The sequence below is a fragment of the Caretta caretta genome, chromosome 1, assembly GCF_965140235.1.
Source record: "Caretta caretta isolate rCarCar2 chromosome 1, rCarCar1.hap1, whole genome shotgun sequence".
NCBI classification, from domain to species: Eukaryota; Metazoa; Chordata; order Testudines; family Cheloniidae; genus Caretta; species Caretta caretta.
Window position 1 is genome coordinate 355,303,433 of NC_134206.1, and position 19,167 is coordinate 355,322,599.

Genomic DNA, 19,167 nt, shown 5'->3' on the forward strand with positions numbered 1-19,167 from the left:
TGGGATGATTTAGTTGGGGATTGGTCCTGCTTTGAGCAGGGGGTTGGACTAGATGACCTCCTGAGGTCCCTTCCAACCCTGATATTCTATGATTCTTTCCATCTTCTTCACTTATCATGGAGTGTGATTGGCGTGACCTTGCTCTGTTGCTGGCAGCAGCCACTACCATTGAGTTGGGCACAGAGTGGGCATGAAAGTATGAGAGCCCTTCAGAGGGTAGCTGGTAGAGCATGTCAGCCTTCTTGGAGATGGGTTCACAAGTGGCATTGGACCACACAGATTGGCGAGTTGCAACAACCCATCCAGGACAGGAAGTGATATTTTACTCTTGGCAGTGGCACCGATTATGTCAAATACTGGGTGGGAATTCTCTTCCGCTGGTACCATCAGGAGAGTCAAGGTGGCTACCATGTAATCCACCAGGTCTTGAAACTGCATATGCCCATGGGGCTGCATAATTCTGCCTAAACTCAGATAGCAAGAAACAGTAAAGGCAGCAGGCCGGTGCTAAACCTCACCAGAACTGTTCTCAAAATTATAACTCCTGTCCCCCACAGCCACTGTAGGATCTGTGCATCTGAGAGAGGTGAGGAGGAGGCTACTGCAATCTCCATGGGACACTCATCAATATGAGGAAACAGAAAGGGAATTCCCATTGAACCAGGGATAAAGCATAATGAGAGCGGCCACTGTCTTGTGTTGCTCCCACAGTAGATCATGCTCACGGCCTGCAGCTCTGGAACCTCAGAGGTCAGTTCCTATAGCGACACACACCAAAACACCACTCGGCTTCACTCTGAAAAATAATCTTTATTGTACACAGGAGCATGTGCCCCAGGAAGCTATACGAGAGAGGTTCAGTCACTGGATTTCAAAGAATCAAGGGGGGAATCCTGCAGGGCACGCTCTCTATAAATACTCATGGGGGAGCACAGATATATGGCTTCAGTGTTCTGGACCTAGCCAGAGGCCCAGTTGCTTTAGGGACAGCAAAGGAACCAGTCCCTGTCTCTTCACAGGCTCAGTTCAGCGACCCTGGAGACCTGGACTAAGAACAGCGTCAGGAGAATTAACTTTCCTCCATTAAACGGTGTGTGGGGGGAGGGCATTCTAAAACGAGGAAGGGAGAGGCACACCTTACAAAGTAGATGGCAGCTCTAAGTGAAGGCTTATCTGATAGGTTCCACCCTCCTTTCTCAACTGGAGCAGTCACCACTGTGTTCAGAATCCTCATCTCCAGGTACATTAGTATCTCATTCTCTGTATGGAGCATGTTCAGACGCTCCGTAGAGAGCTCTGAACTCTGCCATCTACACAATCAGTGGGAACAGGCCCAACTGCATTTAGAGTGTATGGCATAGGGTACATGCAGCCACCCCAGCAACACCAGTCACAGGCCTCTCCAGAAAGAAGTCTCATGAAGTGGGGGTGGGGCAGAGGCCTTAGGAATCTTCCCCTTACAACAGGGAGGGGTTTGTCTGTGGGGTTCTTGTAATCCATGGAGAGCCCAGACCGCTTGGAGCTATACCCTGTAGCACAAATTATCCAGGTTTAGTCTTTTCAAAGGAAACAGGGTGCAGGACTTCTCTTCTCCTCTCCCCTATCCGCAGCAAGAACTGCACAAGCTTTATAATTAGTGCAATGATTAAATTAGAGATAAAAGGTCAAGTCCCCTATTCGCTTTCAATAATTAAATTACTGCCCTTCTCCTGCAGGGGCATAACAGCAAATACTTACAAAAGCCCTTAGATGTAAGGCTCAGCATGTCTGCATGCTGCAGTGATTGCCCTTCTCCTGCAGGGAACTCTACTGAGCTGAAACCCAAAAATTAGCCCCACTGAAAAAAGTTATAAAACAGACCCTGATTGGTTTTATATAGTATCCCGTAAAAACTCCACAACTTCCCTTTCTTGTTTTTAATCATCACTAGAAGGGCCCAAGTGGCTGGGTTTAAGATCTGGGGGATCAGCGGGGCGGGAGCTTCCCTCCCTTGCTCATGGACTGGTGCAATCTCCGCAATACGATAGTACTATCTGTGAAAGGGAAGGAACACTGCAGATGGGTAGGGTGAGCCATCACCTGCAAAGCCAATGACCTGTGGACTGAGGGGCAGGTGGCCAATGCCACTTTCTAGGCTGGTACAACCATTGATACCGGCATGAGTGTAAGCATGACAAGATGCAGTGGTGCCAGCGAACCTTCTGAAGGCACTGGGAGCTGCAGTACATGACAGCATTTTCTCTGCAACCCCCATCACAAATGATTAACAGCTGGAGTGGAGCCGTCTGCAGGTGGAAGCTGCAGATTACACCGTCTTCACTCATTCCCAGCCTGAGGAGCCTGGCTCAGAAAAGATGACCTGGTAACACTTCGTGAGGGTGTGTGTGAAAGGCTGTCTTCTGGAAACAGACAGACTCCGACCTTCAGCCACAGCAGCCACCCAGTTGGGCCAGAGCAAGCAGCTCAGGGGTGAGTGCTGGAGACTGCTGGGCTCAGTTGCCCCACAGAGCTAGCTAGGTGGGTGGCCAGCTGGTGCGGGGCACTGGTGACTGCTGGCCCAAAAACCTGTCTGGCACAGGCATGGGGTAAAGGTCTGATGCTCAGGGAGAGACTGTTGGCCCTGCTCACAGGTGGCCTGTAAAGCACAGGAAGAGTAGGATGTGAAGCATGAGCAAATACACGGTCACCAGCAGTGGTAGGCGGGTCCTGGAACAGAAGAGAAAGCGCAGCTGCCGCCACAAACCAGAGTTGCTCCGAGTCTGAGGGGAAGAGAAAAGGAAAAACCAGTTAGTGCCAGTAAGTGCTGAGCCCAGCCACCTGCACTCAAAGCCCCACAGGACATGGGAAACCAGTCCAACAAGGCACAGACATAGAGATCATCGAGGAGGATGCACTAGTCTAACCAATGTTCACAGGTTTCCAACCATGTGATTCCAGCTTCAGAGCCTGATTGACTATGGAGCTGTAGGGTCAATTTGCCATTTAAATGCAGGGTCACCCCCCGCACCACCGACACAGAACTCTGAAGGGCTCCTATCCCACCTAATCCACCTCCTCTCCCATCTCATAAGCCCTGCTCTAGCTCCACCATCCCACCAGGGTAGGAATCACACTGCAAGGGAGACCTTAAAGGCGAAACTGCAAAGCAAGAGTGAAACAGTGTCCCACATATTCCTGTTCTGCTCACCAGCCCTTCCTCTTCATGCTGGTGTGGGGCTTAGCAAACACCTCCCCCCACACACACTCCCCACAAACCCACAGCCTGCTCAAAGAAGGGCTGAGTGGCAGAGTGTACAACACACTCCCTAACATCTGTGCCTATGGGCAAGTCTACACTACAAAATTAAGATGACCTGAATTATGTCAATGTATAGCAGGGGTGGGCAAACTACGTCCCAAGGGCTGCATCTGGCCCTCCAGACGTTTTAATTCGGCCCTCGAGCTCCTGCCAGGAAGCAGGGTCGGGGGCTTGCCCCGCTCCGTGCGGCTCCTGGAAGCATCAGCATGTCCCCCCTCCAACTCCTACGTGGCCAGGAACCGGGGCCAATGGGAGCTTGCAGGGGCGGCACCTGTCAATAGGGCAGCAGGCAGAGCTGCCTGGCCACGCCTCCGCATAGAAGCTCGAGGGGGATATCCCGCTGCTTCTGGGAGCTGCTTGAGGTAAGCGCTGCATGGAGCATGCACCCCTGACTCCTTCCCATACCCCAGCCCCCTGCCCTGATCCCCCTCCCGCCCTCTGAACCCCTCGGTCCCAGCCCTGAACACCTTCCTGCACCCCCAACCCCTCATCCCCAGCCCTACCCCAGAGCTCGCACCCCGAGCCAGAGCTCTCACCCCCTCCCGCACCCCAACCCCCAATTTTGTGAGAATTCATGGCCCGCCATACAATTTCCATACCCATATGTGGCCCTTGGTCCACAAAGTTTGCCCACCCCGATGTACAGCCACCGCAGTAATTGAATTGGTTTCATATGTCCACATTACATTCCTTGTGTCAGCAGTGCGCGTCCTCACCAGGACCACTTGCACTGATTTAACTGCCAGTGTGGCGCATTGTGCGACAGTTTCTGAAAGGCAGCAACAGTCTATGTAAGCAACGCAGTGTCTACAATGATATGGCATACACTTAACTACATCGATTTAAGCGCTACTTGTCTCACAGAGGCAGAGTTAAGTTGGTGTAGTGGGAGAGTTACATCGGTGGGAGCTACATTTTAGTGTAGGCGCTTACAGAGTTAGGTCAGTGTAAGCTGCCTTACGTTGACCTAACTCTGTACTGTAGACCAGGTCTAAGTTTCAACCCCTTCAGGTGCAGTGTAAGGAAACACAGAATCACAGAAGATTAGGGTTGGAAGAGACCTCAGGAGGTCATCTAGTCCAACCCTCTGCTCAAAGCAGAACCATCCCCAACTAAATCATCCCAGCCAGGGCTTTGTCAAGTTGGACCTTAAAAACCTCAAAGGATGGAGATTCCACCACCTCCATATGTAACCCCTTCCAGTGCTTCACCACCCTCCTAGTGAAATAGTATTTCCTAATATCCAACCTAGACCTCCCCCACTGCAACTTGAGACCATTACTCCTTGTTCTGTCATTTGCCACCACTGAGAACATAGAATCATAGAATATCAGGGTTGGAAGGGACCCCAGAAGGTCATCTAGTCCAACCCCCTGCTCGAAGCAGGACCAATTCCCAGTTAAATCATCCCAGCCAGGGCTTTGTCAAGCCTGACCTTAAAAACCTCTAAGGAAGGAGATTCTACCACCTCCCTAGGTAACGCATTCCAGTGTTTCACCACCCTCTTAGTGAAAAAGTTTTTCCTAATATCCAATCTAAACCTCCCCCACTGCAACTTGAGACCATTACTCCTCGTTCTGTCATCTGCTGCCATTGAGAACAGTCTAGAGCCATCCTCTTTGGAACCCCCTTTCAGGTAGTTGAAAGCAGCTATCAAATCCCCCCTCATTCTTCTCTTCTGCAGGCTAAACAATCCCAGCTCCCTCAGCCTCTCCTCATAACTCATGTGTTCCAGACCCCTAATCATTTTTGTTGCCCTTCGCTGGACTCTCTCCAATTTATCCACATCCTTCTTGAAGTGTGGGGCCCAAAACTGGACACAGTACTCCAGATGAGGCCTCACCAATGTCGAATAGAGGGGAACGATCACGTCCCTCGATCTGCTCGCTATGCCCCTACTTATACATCCCAAAATGCCATTGGCCTTCTTGGCAACAAGGGCACACTGCTGACTCATATCCAGCTTCTCGTCCACTGTCACCCCTTGGTCCTTTTCCGCAGAACTGCTGCCTAGCCATTCGGTCCCTAGTCTGTAGCTGTGCATTGGGTTCTTCCGTCCTAAGTGCAGGACCCCGCACTTATCCTTATTGAACCTCATCAGATTTCTTTTGGCCCAATCCTCCAATTTGTCTAGGTCCTTCTGTATCCTATCCCTCCCCTCCAGCGTATCTACCACTCCTCCCAGTTTAGTATCATCTGCAAATTTGCTGAGAGTGCAATCCACACCATCCTCCAGATCATTTATGAAGATATTGAACAAAACCGGCCCCAGGACCGACCCTTGGGGCACTCCACTTGATACCGGCTGCCAACTAGACATGGAGCCATTGATCACTACCCGTTGAGCCCGACAATCTAGCCAGCTTTCTACCCACCTTATAGTGCATTCATCCAGCCCATACTTCCTTAACTTGCTGACAAGAATACTGTGGGAGACCGTGTCAAAAGCTTTGCTAAAGTCAAGGAACAATACATCCACTGCTTTCCCTTCATCCACAGAACCAGTAATCTCATCATAAAAGGTGATTAGATTAGTCAGGCATGACCTTCCCTTGGTGAATCCATGCTGGCTGTTCCTGATCACTTTCCTCTCATGCAAGTGCTTCAGGATTGATTCTTTGAGGACTTGCTCCATGATTTTTCCAGGGACTGAGGTGAGGCTGACTGGCCTGTAGTTCCCAGGATCCTCCTTCTTCCCTTTTTTAAAGATTGGCACTACATTAGCCTTTTTCCAGTCATCTGGGACTTCCCCGGTTCGCCACGAGTTTTCAAAGATAATGGCCAATGGCTCTGCAATCACAGCCGCCAATTCCTTCAGCACTCTCGGATGCAACTCGTCCGGCCCCATGGACTTGTGCACGTCCAGCTTTTCTAAATAGTCCCTAATCACCTCTATCTCCACAGAGGGCTGGCCATCTCTTCCCCATTTTGCGATGCCCAGCGCAGCAGTCTGGGAGCTGACCTTGTTAGTGAAAACAGAGGCAAAAAAAGCATCGAGTACATTAGCTTTTTCCACATCCTCTGTCACTAGGTTGCCTCCCTCATTCAGTAAGGGGCCCACACTTTCCTTGGCTTTCTTCTTGTTGCCAACATACCTGAAGAAACCCTTCTTGTTACTCTTGACATCTCTCGCTAGCTGCAGCTTCAGGTGCGATTTGGCCCTCCTGATTTCATTCCTACATGCCCGAGCAATATTTTTATACTCTTCCCTGGTCATATGTCCAAACTTCCACTTCTTGTAAGCTTCTTTTTTATGTTTAAGATCCGCTAGGATTTCACCATTAAGCCAAGCTGGTCGCCTGCCATATTTACTATTCTTTCGACTCATCGGGATGGTTTGTCCCTGTAACCTCAACAGGGATTCCTTGAAATACAGCCAGCTCTCCTGGACTCCTTTCCCCTTCAAGTTAGTCCCCCAGGGGATCCTGGCCATCCGTTCCCTGAGGGAGTCGAAGTCTGCTTTCCTGAAGTCCAGGGTCCGTATCCTGCTGCTTACCTTTCTTCCCTGCGTCAGGATCCTGAACTCAACCAACTCATGGTCACTGCCTCCCAGATTCCCGTCCACTTTTGCTTCCCCCACTAATTCTACCCGGTTTGTGAGCAGCAGGTCAAGAAAAGCGCCCCCCCTAGTTGGCTCCTCTAGCACTTGCACCAGGAAATTGTCCCCTGAACAGCTGAGCTCCATCCTCTTTGGAACCTCCCTTCACATAGTTGAAGGCTGCTGTCAAATCCCCCCTCACTCTTCTCTTCTGCAGACTAAATAAGCCCAGTTCCCTCAGCCTCTCCTCATAAGTCATGCGCCCCAGCCCCCGAATCGTTTTCGTTGCCCGCTGGACTATCTTCAATTTCTCCTTACCCTTTCTGAAGTGAGGGGCCCAAAACTGGACGCAATACTCCAGATGTGGCCTCACCAGTGCCAAATAGAGCGGAATAATCACTTCCCTCGATCTGCTGACAATGCTCTCACTAATGCAGCCCAATATGCCATTAGCTCTCTTGGCAACAAGGGCACACTGTTGACTCATACCCAGCTTCTCGTCCACTGTAAGCCCCAGGTCCTTTTCTGCAGAACTGCCGCTTAACCAGTGGGTCCCCAGCCTGTAGCAGTGCACGGGATTCTTCTGTCCTAAGTGCAGAACTCTGCACTTATCCTTGTTGAACCTCAGATTTCTTTCTTTCTTAGTGTCATTTGTAAACTTTCTGAGGGTGCAATCCATCCCATCATCCAGATCATTAATGAAGATGTCGAACAAAACCGGCCCCAGGACAGATCCCTTGGGTACTCTGCTTGATACCGGCTGCCAACTAGACATCAAGCTGTTGATCACTACCCGTTGAGCCCCACAATCTAGCTAGCTTTCTATCCATTTTATAGTCCATTCATCCAATCCATACTTTTTTAAACTTGCCGGCAAGAATACTGTGGGAGACCAAATCAAAAGCTTTGCTGAAGTCAATAGATCACGGATATATCTTGATCAACAGATGATAATAAGTGATGATGACAGCACTGATTAGGGGTCTGGAACATATGAGTTATGAGGAGAGGCTGAGGGAGCTGGGATTGTTTAGCCTGCAGAAGAGAAGAATGAGGGGGGATTTGATAGCTGTTTTCAACTACCTGAAAGGGGGTTCCAAAGAGGATGGCTCTAGACTGTTCTCAATGGTATCAGATGACAGAACGAGGAGTAATGGTCTCAAGTTACAGTGGGGGAGGTTTAGATTGGATATTAGGAAAAACTTTTTCACTAAGAGGGTAGTGAAACACTGGAATGAGTTACCTAGGGAGGTGGTAGAATCTCCTTCCTTAGAGGTTTTTAAGGTCAGGCTTGACAAAGCCCTGGCTGGGATGATTTAACTGGGAATTGGTCCTGCTTTGAGCAGGGGGTTGGACTAGATGACCTTCTGGGGTCCCTTCCAACCCTTATATTCTATGATTCTATGATTCACTGCTGAATACTTGAGGTGCTGGGGACTCCATCCTACCCCTTTGGCCAGGCAGCAGGGAACTGGCCTAAGATCATTAACCTGTCCATAGCTTGTGGGCAGGATGCCAGCTTCTGCTGAACGGGTTGTTACGAGCATTGGCACTCAGACACCAGTGCTCTTACAGCATTGGCTTCACTGGGCACCTCAGGTTCCCTGATTCACATTGGCGAGGCTTGAGAATGAGCATGGAATAGTGACGGGGTGGCCAACCTGTGGCTCCAGAGCCACACGCGGCTCTTCAGAAGTTAATATGCGGCTCCTTGAATAGGTGCTGACTCCAGAGCTGGAGCTATAGGTGCCAACTTTCCACTGCTCAACCCCAGGCCCGCCCCCACTCCACCCCTTACCCCAAGGCCCCTGCCCCTTCCTGCCCCCTCCCCGAGCCTGCTGCACCCTTGCTCCTCCCCCCTCCATTCCAGAGTCTCCTGTACACTGTGAAACAGCTGATCGCAGTGGACAGGAGGCACGGGGAGGGAAGGGGAGGTGCTGATTGTCAGGGCTGCCGGCGGGCAGGAGGTACTGGGGGTAGCGAGGGGTGGCTGATGGGGGCTGCTGATGTATTACTGTGGTTCTCTGGCAATGTACAATGGTAAATTCTGGCTCCTTCTCAGGCTCAGGCTAGCCATGCCTGGAATAGAGTCTGGATGATAACACTCTCCTAGCTATGAGCACAAGGCAGCATCCAGTCACCACAGCACTGCCAGCAGCTCTGATGACTCAGCTGCTAACTCTGGCTGGGCTGTGTTGCTCCAGTGGGTTTGACCTTTCTTCCTGGATTCTCCAGAGGGAACCACTGGGTTCCTCTGCCCAAGAACTCTCTCAATGGGCATTCAACACATATTGAGACAGCCTGGGCTTCAGCAAGGCCAGCACTCAACATGCAGCTGGTATACAGCTCTGCATCTCCAGTTGCATCTTAGCCAGGCGCTGGGAAGCAAATACAGGTGCTTGGATAGGAATGAGCTTGCTGAGACTCCATCCAGAGAAGACAGGGGACTGGTAAAATGGCGGGATGGTCTCTAGAGATTTCCATTTGGGGATGCTTTTGTGTTCTTATATGGCATTGTGGCCCTACGTGCTCGGCAGGGTAACTAGGACCATCTCGGGTGCCCCAATGACCTGTTTTAGTGATCTCTAGAACAAACACTGCAGGAAGCTGCTCACATGGGTCAACTAGACGCCAGAGCCAGTGCAGAACATGGCTGTTGGCCTGCTGGGCAGTGCTAGCCATAAGTAGTGCATTATTCCAGCTCATGAACTGGCTTCCTAGCCACTTCTGGATGTGGTTCAGTGTATAAGGCCTATATGGTTGCTGTCCTGGCAAATTGCAGCTACCACTGCAGCCATGATCAGGCAACATATAATACTGAGTCCTGCCATGAGTGCAGGAGACTGGACTAGATGACCTCTCAAGGTCACTTCCAGTCCTACCATTCTATGATATTGCGCTTGCTCACACTGAACCGCCGGGTCATTCTCACTGAGTGACCCTTGACTCTGATAATCTGAGATTTTTGACCTTCTGGGCACAGAGTAAGGTCCATCCCTTTGGAGGGGGAGGGGTCTAACTATTGCACTTTGTACATAAGACTATGGACATAGGGATAGGTACATTTTACTGAGACCATAAGCCCTCTCTGCACAATCAGCTGCTGCTTTCTTTTATTTAGAACTTTGGGCAAATATTACAAGATCCTGCAAGAGGAGAGAAGCCCCTGATGCAACCTTGGCCTCCAGGAGCCCAACCAGTTCCCAAGGTCACAGTTGCAAGAGCCATATATATAGCTGCAGATCCTGAGTGATGCAGGGTGTGGAGATATTTTGAGCCATGCAGTGGGAGTGGCAGGTTCTAGAGGCTATGAACTATATTCAGTGCTTAGAATCAACATGGTTCCATTCCCCATGTTCTGGCCACATTCCTCTGCAGCAGCAGTTATTCACATGTCCTACATTATGAAAGTAGTTCCCTTGACACAGCCACTGCAGTAGTATTCTTACCTTGCTAAAGGAACTGTCCATGGGGTCAATCAGCAAGGAGTGTTCATGGAGTGGAGACACATCAATGCTGGAACCCAGAGCAGATGCCCATTCACTTGACTCCAACCTGCAGAAGACAGAGAAACATTCATTAACTGCTAGAACACACACTGCAGCAAGCTCCTCACATGGGTCACCTAGAAGCCAGAACCAGTGCAGAACACGGCTGTTGGCCTGCTGGGCAGTGATAGCCACAAACAGTGCATTACTCCAGCTCATGCATTGGCTTCCTAGCCACTTCTGGGTGTGATTCAAGAGCCTGGTGTTTAAGGCCTATATGATTAGGCCTCAACTAGAGTATTGTGTCCAGTTCTGGGCACCACATTTCAGGAAAGATGTGGACAAAATGGAGAAAGTCAAAAGAACAACAACAAAAATGATTAAAGATCTAGAAAACACGACCTATGAGGAAAGATTGAAAAAACTGGATTTGTTTAGTCTGGAGAAGAGAAGACAGAGGGGACATGATAACAGTTTTCAAGTACATAAAAGGTTGTTTCAAGGAGGAGGGAGAAAAATTGTTCTCCTTAACCTCTGGGGATAGGACAAGAAGCAATGGGCTTAAATTGCAGCAAGGGAAAACTTTGAGTCAGGGTGGTTAAGCACTGGAATAAATTGCCTAGAGACGTTACGAAATCTCTGACATTGGAGATTTTTAAAAGCAGGTTAGACAAACACCTGTCAGGGATGATCTAGAGAATACTTAATCATGCCTTGAGTGCAGGGAACTGGACTAGATGACCCACTGAGGTCCTGTCTAGTATTCTATGATTAATAGGTTTCAGTGCCCTGACCAGTGCTCTGGACACACAATGAGATAATAGGAAACCACAAACAATAGGCCATGATGCCTACAAGGAATCGTTCAGTCAGTAAAGGCATGATTATGGCATCACTTGAGGAGAACTCATTTGTAAAAACCTGGTACCCCCGGGAATCCAAATTACTTACCAGCTCCCTGTGGAAGGACATGACCTTAGTTCCAGCCCTACCCCAACTTCCCATTGTTTGAGTCTTATTTCAAATTAACTTGTGAGCTCATTGGGGCAGGAGCCATGTCTGGTGGAGTGTCTGTGAAGCACCCAGCACAATGGGCCTGATCCTGAGCGAGGAATCTGGACACTGCCATAATACAGATAAGGCTCAAAAAGCTCTGGTGGCCAGGGCAGACTAATGGAGATTCCCTACCCACAGGTGGAAAAACTGTCCTAGATTTCAGACAGAAACCTTCCTTGCTCAGAAATGACTGGGAATGACCATAAGGCTTCCTTTAAAACTGGGATTTTAAGGAAAAATCATGACCAACTTTCAGCCTTTCCAATGTGGAGCCCGGATTTCGCAGTGATGGACATTCTATAAAAAGCAGAGATGGACAGACAGCTAGAAACTTGGTGATGCACTAAGGTAACACAGCTTGCATGATTAGAAACACTCCACCTCCTGATCTGATCCTGTGCTGCTGAGAAAGCCTCCTCTGCAGCAAGACGCTGGTCTCGTTCCTCATGCAGCTGCTCTTCCAAACGCCTCAGGTCCTGCTTTGTGCTGCTGTGCAGATGTTTGGCCTCTGATAACCTGGTAGAAAATAGAACACTGAAATGCCCAAAATGTCTCTCTGGAGACCTCTGCTTATATTGTATTCACTGCTCTAGTACATGGAGAGTCTCTCCCTTGTCTCCACAAACAGGTGGGTTTTATTTACTTACTGTGGGAATGCTGAGATGAGGAGGTGAATCTTGCATTAAGCCATGAAGGTCAATGCAGAAAAGGAGTTCCATAGTCCTGGGCTCCATCACCCACTCCCACCTTTAGTTCCATTATTCCCAAGGAGCACAGTTATCATAGTAGGTATCAGTCCCAGAGGCAGCCCTGGTCCAGCTCACTGAGAGCCTTGAAGATTGAGACCAGGACCATAAATGTAACTCAATATCTACTGATGAGCCAACATAGTGAATGGGGAGCTAAGCTGACCCGCACTGGGCAGCAGCAATTGCTACATGTTGCAGTCAGTGTCTGTGGTTTCATCTAAAGGAATAGGGAGTCACAACAACTGAGTGCACCTCAGAGATTCCAGAAGGTTCTAGGGTGCTACAGCAGGACTCAGACTTTTCCCTGCCCCACTGGGCATCAGCCAAGGTCCTGTGTCAGGATTTACACCCTTCCCTCTGTCCTTACCTCAGCTGTAATTCCTGCAATTCTGGAGTGTAACACTCTCTTTGAAGTTCGTTCTTTTCCTGAGGGGCTCCTGGAGCAGCATCTGTCACGAGTGACCTCTGAAACAGAGTATATGTGCGGCAAGGCATCAAGTGCTGGGCAGGGCAATCAGTAAAGCAATGGGAGAGCCGGATTAAAGTCTCAAACAGAACAGAGTCCAGACCAGCTGCCATGTCATACAGCAAAGAAAGTCTGCAGTGAGAATTGCCCTTCAATTCACCTAGGCTGTCACAAGGAATACACCACCTTCCCTCCATTACTCCACCCCTTACCATATCCTTGTTTGGGGATTGCAGCTCCTGCAGCTGCCTCTCCAGGGCCATGCAGCGGTTCAGGACCTCACGGCAGTGCTGGTGGCTCTCACGGAGATTCTGGCTGCTGCCCCGCAGCTGGATAGAGAGGGCATTTTTCTCCTCAAAGATCTGAGAGAGCTGGGAAGAAGACCGAGCAAAGATGCTAAAACAGAATTTCTGAGAGAAGCTGCTCCCCTTGGCATCCACAGAAAAAGAAGGTACAGAAGGTAGGGATTGTCAGACTCAATCAGATCCAAGACTCATGCGGTCCTGGATCCATCCCTGATAGTGGCCAGTACCTGATGCTTCAGAGGAAGGTACAAGAACCTCACAATAGCAGATGAGGAATAATCTGCCCCCAGATTAGGTCTCATCCTGATCTTCAGTAGTTAGAGGTTGGTTTTAGCACTGAAGCAGGAGGCTTAATATCCCTTCTAAAATTTGTGTTAGCAATAACTCTTATAACGTTAGATATTCTTATCAACATAAATGTCCAAATCCCTCTTTGAATCCTGTTAACTTCTTCGGCTCAGTGACTTCCATATTAGTTTATATGGGAATGAGATGGCTTCTGTTAGATGGGGTGGGATCTGAGTTACTACAAAAAATTCTCTCCTGGGTATCTGGCTGGTGAATCTTGCCCATATGCTCAGGGTTTAGCTGATCGCCATATTTGGGTTCGGGAAAAAATTTTCCTCCAGGGCAGATTGGAAGAGGCCCTGGAGGTTTTTCACCTTCCTCTGTAGCATGGGGCACAGGTCACTTGCTGGAGGATTCTCTGCTCCTTGAAGTCTTTAAATCACGATTTGAGGACTTCAATAGCTCAGACATAGGTGAGAGGTTTTTCGCAGGAGTGGGTGGGTGAGATTCTGTGGCCTGCGTTGTGCAGGAGGTTGGACTATATGATCATAATGGTCCCTTCTGATCTTAGTATCTATGAACCCGTAAGGCTGCAGAAGGCAGACGGGGGCACTAAAGATCAATGACCTAAGTTGATAGAAACTGACTGACTTGTGGCCCATTTTCCTTATATAATCTACCTCCCTGCTCTTGGCTCTCAACGAAGCATTTGAGAGTAAGGACCAGCAGCAGAAGGGAACTGGCGTGGGGAAGGTCTTTCTGCTGGAGAGAGGATGGGTCACACTGGGTAGTGAGAGGGAAGACTGCAGAGATTTAAAAAAATAAAACAAACTCAGCAATGAGGCAAGTGATAAGGGGCCACAGTCAAGATAAAAGCCATGCAATTTATTTCACTGAAACTAGACTTCATGTAATCAGGATGGCTATTTTATAAAGATGCCCCCCAGAGAGCAGGCTTAGCCCTTAAAGAATGATGATGACTGCTGCTTTATTGGGACTACACTGGTGCAGATCGTACTGAATGCTGAGGGGTTTAGGTGGTGTAAAGTAGGCAGAATACGAAATGCCCAGCTCCAGGCTTAATACTGAGTTTGCCAAGTAAAGTTTCTGGAAAAATTCAGTGAGCAGAATTTTATACGTGTCTGAGATTTGAATGTGTCCAGGATCCCTGGATCATTCAGTGCCCAGGGTGGATGGTGAATAAGGCACTGTTGTGTAGTAAATGAGGCTGTTGTCTGTTGGATAATTTGCTGCAGAAGCTGAAACGTATGTAGTGACTAACATAGGGGACTGCACCAAAATGCACAGGAACAAGGGACCACAATTAAAGCATGCACAGGCCACCATAATTCTACCATTTTCTAACTTTTGAGTGCTTGACTTTGCAGTTCTGATAATTTTCTTTTGTACATCGTTGCTTGTTTCTTTACGCAAAGAGAGATGACCCAAAACGTATGGAATGCAAGCAGAGGAGAAGCTGTCCGGGATCTGTTTCTTACCAGTTGGCAGGAACTGTGTCACAATGTGAATGTGAAAAGGACGCTTGGTGCCAGGGCCACAGACTGTCATCGGGACTGAATTAAAGCAATTTGGAGCCTTACGCACACCAAGATATAGGGCCCTCCAGAGGTCTAGTCCCACAATATAGCCCTGTACCCGACCTGGAGTGGCAGGAGGCCCTCATCCCATCCCAGAGAGCTCAGGGGCAGCCACATCAGGAAATTTTTCCCATCCAGGAATGGCAGCTGGGATCCTTCACCCTCTGGGAGCAGCAAGGGCCCCCTTCTCTCTCCCAGGAAGACAGGAATAGCAGCAAGTGACCATCCCCACTGTCCTTCAATACCTATCCCACTGCCAGACTGTCTCTGCTTGGGTGAGGGTTGTGGTGGTCGAGAACTCCCTCCTCAGGGGGACTGAGTCATCTATCTACAGCCCCGACCGGGAAAACCAAGAAGTCTGCTGCTTGCCAGGAGCTAGGATCACAATGTGATGGAGAGACTGCCGAGACTCATCAAGCCCTCGGATCGCTACCCCTTCCTGCTCCTCTACGTGGGCACCAATGATACTGCCAAGAATGACCTTGAGTGGATCACTGCAGACTACGTGGCTCTGGGAAGAAGAATAAAGGAGTCTGAGGCGCAAGTGGTGTTCTCGTCCATCCTCTTCATGGAAGGAAAAGGCCTGGGTAGAGACCGTCGAATAGTGGAAGTCAACGAATGCTGGCGATCAGCGGGTTATCTCAAGTGCCTATACACAAATGCAAGAATCCAGGGAAACAAGCAGGGAGAACTGGAAGTCCTGGCACAGTCAAGAAATTATGATGTGATTGGAATAACAGAGACTTGGTGGGATAACTCACATGACTGGAGTACTGTCATGGATGGATATAAACTGTTCAGGAAGGACAGGCAGGGCAGAAAAGGTGGGGGAGTTGCACTGTATGTAAGGAAGCAGTATGACTGCTCAGAGCTCTGGTATGAAACTGCAGAAAAACCTGAGTGTCTCTGGATTAAGTTTAGAAGCGTGAGCAACAAGGGTGATGTCGTGGTGGGAGTCTGCTATAGACCACCAGACCAGGGGAAGGAGGTGGACGAGGCTTTCTTCCGGCAACTAACGGAAGATACTAGATCGCAGGCCCTGGTTTTTATGGGAGACTTCAATCATCCTGATATCTGCTGGGAGAGCAATACAGCGGTGCACAGACACACTAAGAAGTTTTTGAAAAGTGTAGGGGACAATTTCCTGGTGCAAGTGCTGGAGGAACCAAGTAGGGGCAGAGCTCTTCTTGACCTGCTGCTCACAAACCGGGAAGAATTAGTAGGGGAAGCAAAAGAGGAGGGGAACCTGGGAGGCAGTGACCATGAGGTGGTCGAGTTCAGGATCCTGACAGAAGGAAGAAAGGAGAGCAGCAGAATACAGACTCTGGACTTCAGAAAAGCAGACACTGACTCCCCCAGGGAACTGATGGGCAGGAACCCCTGGGAGAATAACATGAGGGGGAATGGAGTCCAGGAGAGCTGGCTGTATTTTAAAGAATCCTTATTGAGGTTACAGGAACAAACAATCCTGATGTGTAGAAAGAATAGTAAATATGGCAGGCGACCAGATTGGCTTAACAGTGAAATCCTTGCTGATCTTAAACACAAAAAAGAAGCTTACAAGAAGTGGAAGATTGGACAAATGACCAGGGAGGAGTATAAAAATATTGCTCAGGCATGCAGGAGTGAAATCAGGAAGGCCAAATCACACCTGGAGTTGCAGCTACCAGGAGATGTTAAGAGTAACAAGAAGGGTTTCTTCAGGTATGTTAGCAACAAGAAGAAAGTCAAGGAAAGTGTGGGCCCCTTACTGAATGAGGGAGGCAAACTAGTGACAGAGGATGTGGAAAAAGCTAATGTACCCAATGCTTTTTTTGCCTCTGTCTTCACGAACAAGGTCAGCTCCCAGCATGCTGCACTGGTCAGCACAGCATGGGGAAGAGGTGACCAGCCCTCTGTGGAGAAAGAAGTGGTTCGGGACGATTTAGAAAAGCTGGACAAGTACAAGTCCATGGGGCCGGATGCGCTGCATCCGAGAGCGCTAAAGGAGTTGGCGGATGTGATTGCAGAGCCATTGGCCATTATCTTTGAAAACTCATGGCGATCGGGGGAGGTCCCGGACGCCGGAAAAAGGCTAATGTAGTGCCCATCTTTAAAAAAGGGGAGGAGGAGGATCCGGGGAACTACAGGCCAGTCAGCCTCACCTCGGTCCCTGGAAAAATCATGGAGCAGGTCCTCAAGGAATCAATTCTGAAGCACTTAGAGGAGAGGAAAGTGATCAGGAACAGTCAGCATGGATTCACCAAGAGCAAGTCATGCCTGACTAATCTATTTGCCTTCTATGATGAGATAACTGGCTCTGTGGATGAGGGGAAAGCAGTGGACATGTTATTCCTTGACTTTAGCAAAGCTTTTGACACTGTCTGCCACAGTATTCTTGCCAGCAAGTTAAAGAAGTATGGGCTGGATGAATGGACTATAAGGTGGATAGAAAGTTGGCTAGATAGTCGGGCTCAACGGGTAGTGATCAGTGGCTCCATGTCTAGTTGGCAGCCAGCATCAAGCGGAGTGCCCCAAGTGTTGGTCCTGGGGCCGGTTTTGTTCAGTATCTTCCTTAATGATCTGGAGGATGGCTTGGACTGCACCCTTAGCAAGTTTGCAGATGACACTAAACTGGGAGGAGTGGTAGATACGCTGGAAGGTAGGGATAGGATACAGAGGGTCCTAGACAAATTAGAGGATTGGGCCAAAAGAAATCTGGTGAGGTTCAACAAGGACAAGTGCAGAGTCCTGCACTTAGGACGGAAGAATCCCATGCACCGCTACAGACTAGGGACCAAACGGCTAGGCAGCAGTTCTGCAGAAAAGGACCTAGGGGTGACGGTGAACGAGAAGATGGATATGAGTCAACAGGAGGGTTGATATGAGTCACTAGGAGTGTGGTGAAGCATTGGAATGCGTTACCTAGGGAGGTGATGGAATCTCCTTCCTTTGAGGTTTTTAAGGTCAGGCTTGACAAGCCGTGGCTGGGATGATTTAGTTGGGGATTGGTCCTGCTTTGAGCAGGGGGTTGGACTAGATGACCTCCTGAGGTCCCTTCCAACCCTGATATTCTATGATCCCATGTGGGCTGGGTCTGCTATACTCTTCTCCTTCTGCCATATAAAACCCTTGTCTGGGATGGGTTGTCTGTGCCTTTAAAGCAGTGGGTCAGAGTTAGCACTCCATTGAGATGCATGGGACAGTTCCTCCCTTTTGGAGCTATTATCTCAGGCTGTCTGCAAACTCAGTCAGTGTATTGGTTACACTCAGGCCACAGTTTCTAGCTTTTCTTCACAACCATAAGGGCAAGGAACTTCTCTTTTTTAAAAAAAAAAAAAAAAAAAAAGTAACTCCTATACTGATGTAATCATATGACTCCAGGAGTTGGGGCCCTAGACACAGGCCCATAGTGCTTATGCCTTAATACAGCCCTGGCTAATGGAGAAGTAAGAGATGTAAGAGATTGATTTGGCTCCATCCAGTCCATCTCCCAGAAGCTAGTGCAGGACTGTTCCCTAGCTATAGTTATTAGTATTTTGCCCAGTTTAAAGTGTCCCCAGTGTTGGGGCTCCCCGCCACAGAAGACAGTTCATGAACTGGATTCATCTCCCTAATGGGGAGTGACAGGGCCTGACCCTTCCTCTGGGACCATTCCCAGGCAGATCCACCCCTGTGCCAGGGAGAAACGGGGCCCCAGCTCTTCCCCTGGGGATGATTCTCTGGCTGGACCCATGGCCCTGTCAAGGTGTGATGGGGCCCCCAGTTCTTCTCTAGGGAAGCTGTTCTGCAGCCCGACAGCTTTTTCTGATATCCACCCCGAATCTCATTACTTTTCCGGTGGGGGTCTGTAGGCTCTGGGACAGAAGTTTGTTCTCCCCAAACTCTACATTCCCAGCACAAGCGCCTTAAGCAGGGAGAGGTCTGCTCCTTCCTCCAAGTCCTAGAGGAGGTCTGTTCTCTTCCTTGTCCCAAGTTCCATGAGCAGGAAGAGGCAACTTGCTGTACCTTACTGTTTAACTGTTGAATTCTCAGCTCCTTTTGGTGCAGTTCTTTCAGGCTGTCACCCAGTTGGACCCGGAGGTGATCTGTTTCGGATTCTAGGCTGGACGGGTCCCCTCCCAAAGTTTCACTGGAGCTGGGGGTCTCTGGAGAAGTCTGCCAAGAAAAGAGTGATGAAAGTACCTATTGCTGAGATCTCTGTTGAATCCCATTCCCTTTTTAACCACACACCTGTCTGGTGTACAAGTCACAAAACCTTCCATTGATCCTATATCTGGAACATTGCTTGCCAGTGCCAAAGGGGTGAGAGTAAATGGCCACAGCACAAAGGGCAGCTGAAGAGCAGAACAATTAGTGAAAGTTCAGTTGGCTTACACATGGGACTCTTGACCTTCCCTGT

General features: G+C 49.3%; 1 protein-coding gene across 1 annotated transcript in view; it reads right to left on the bottom strand.

The window, feature by feature from the left end:
• Nucleotides 1-790: 790 nt before the first annotated feature.
• The window catches only part of GOLGB1 (golgin B1), a 119,738-nt gene continuing 101,361 nt past the window's right edge, over nucleotides 791-19,167 (bottom strand). The window contains exons 18-23 of the mRNA XM_048819070.2: nucleotides 18,774-18,923; nucleotides 12,808-12,966; nucleotides 12,497-12,594; nucleotides 11,762-11,896; nucleotides 10,286-10,391; nucleotides 791-2,759 (exon numbers count right to left, since the gene is read on the bottom strand). Coding sequence (XP_048675027.2) covers nucleotides 2,625-2,759; nucleotides 10,286-10,391; nucleotides 11,762-11,896; nucleotides 12,497-12,594; nucleotides 12,808-12,966; nucleotides 18,774-18,923 — 783 coding nt within the window. The 3' untranslated portion in view covers nucleotides 791-2,624. The remainder of the gene's footprint in view (nucleotides 2,760-10,285; nucleotides 10,392-11,761; nucleotides 11,897-12,496; nucleotides 12,595-12,807; nucleotides 12,967-18,773; nucleotides 18,924-19,167) is intronic.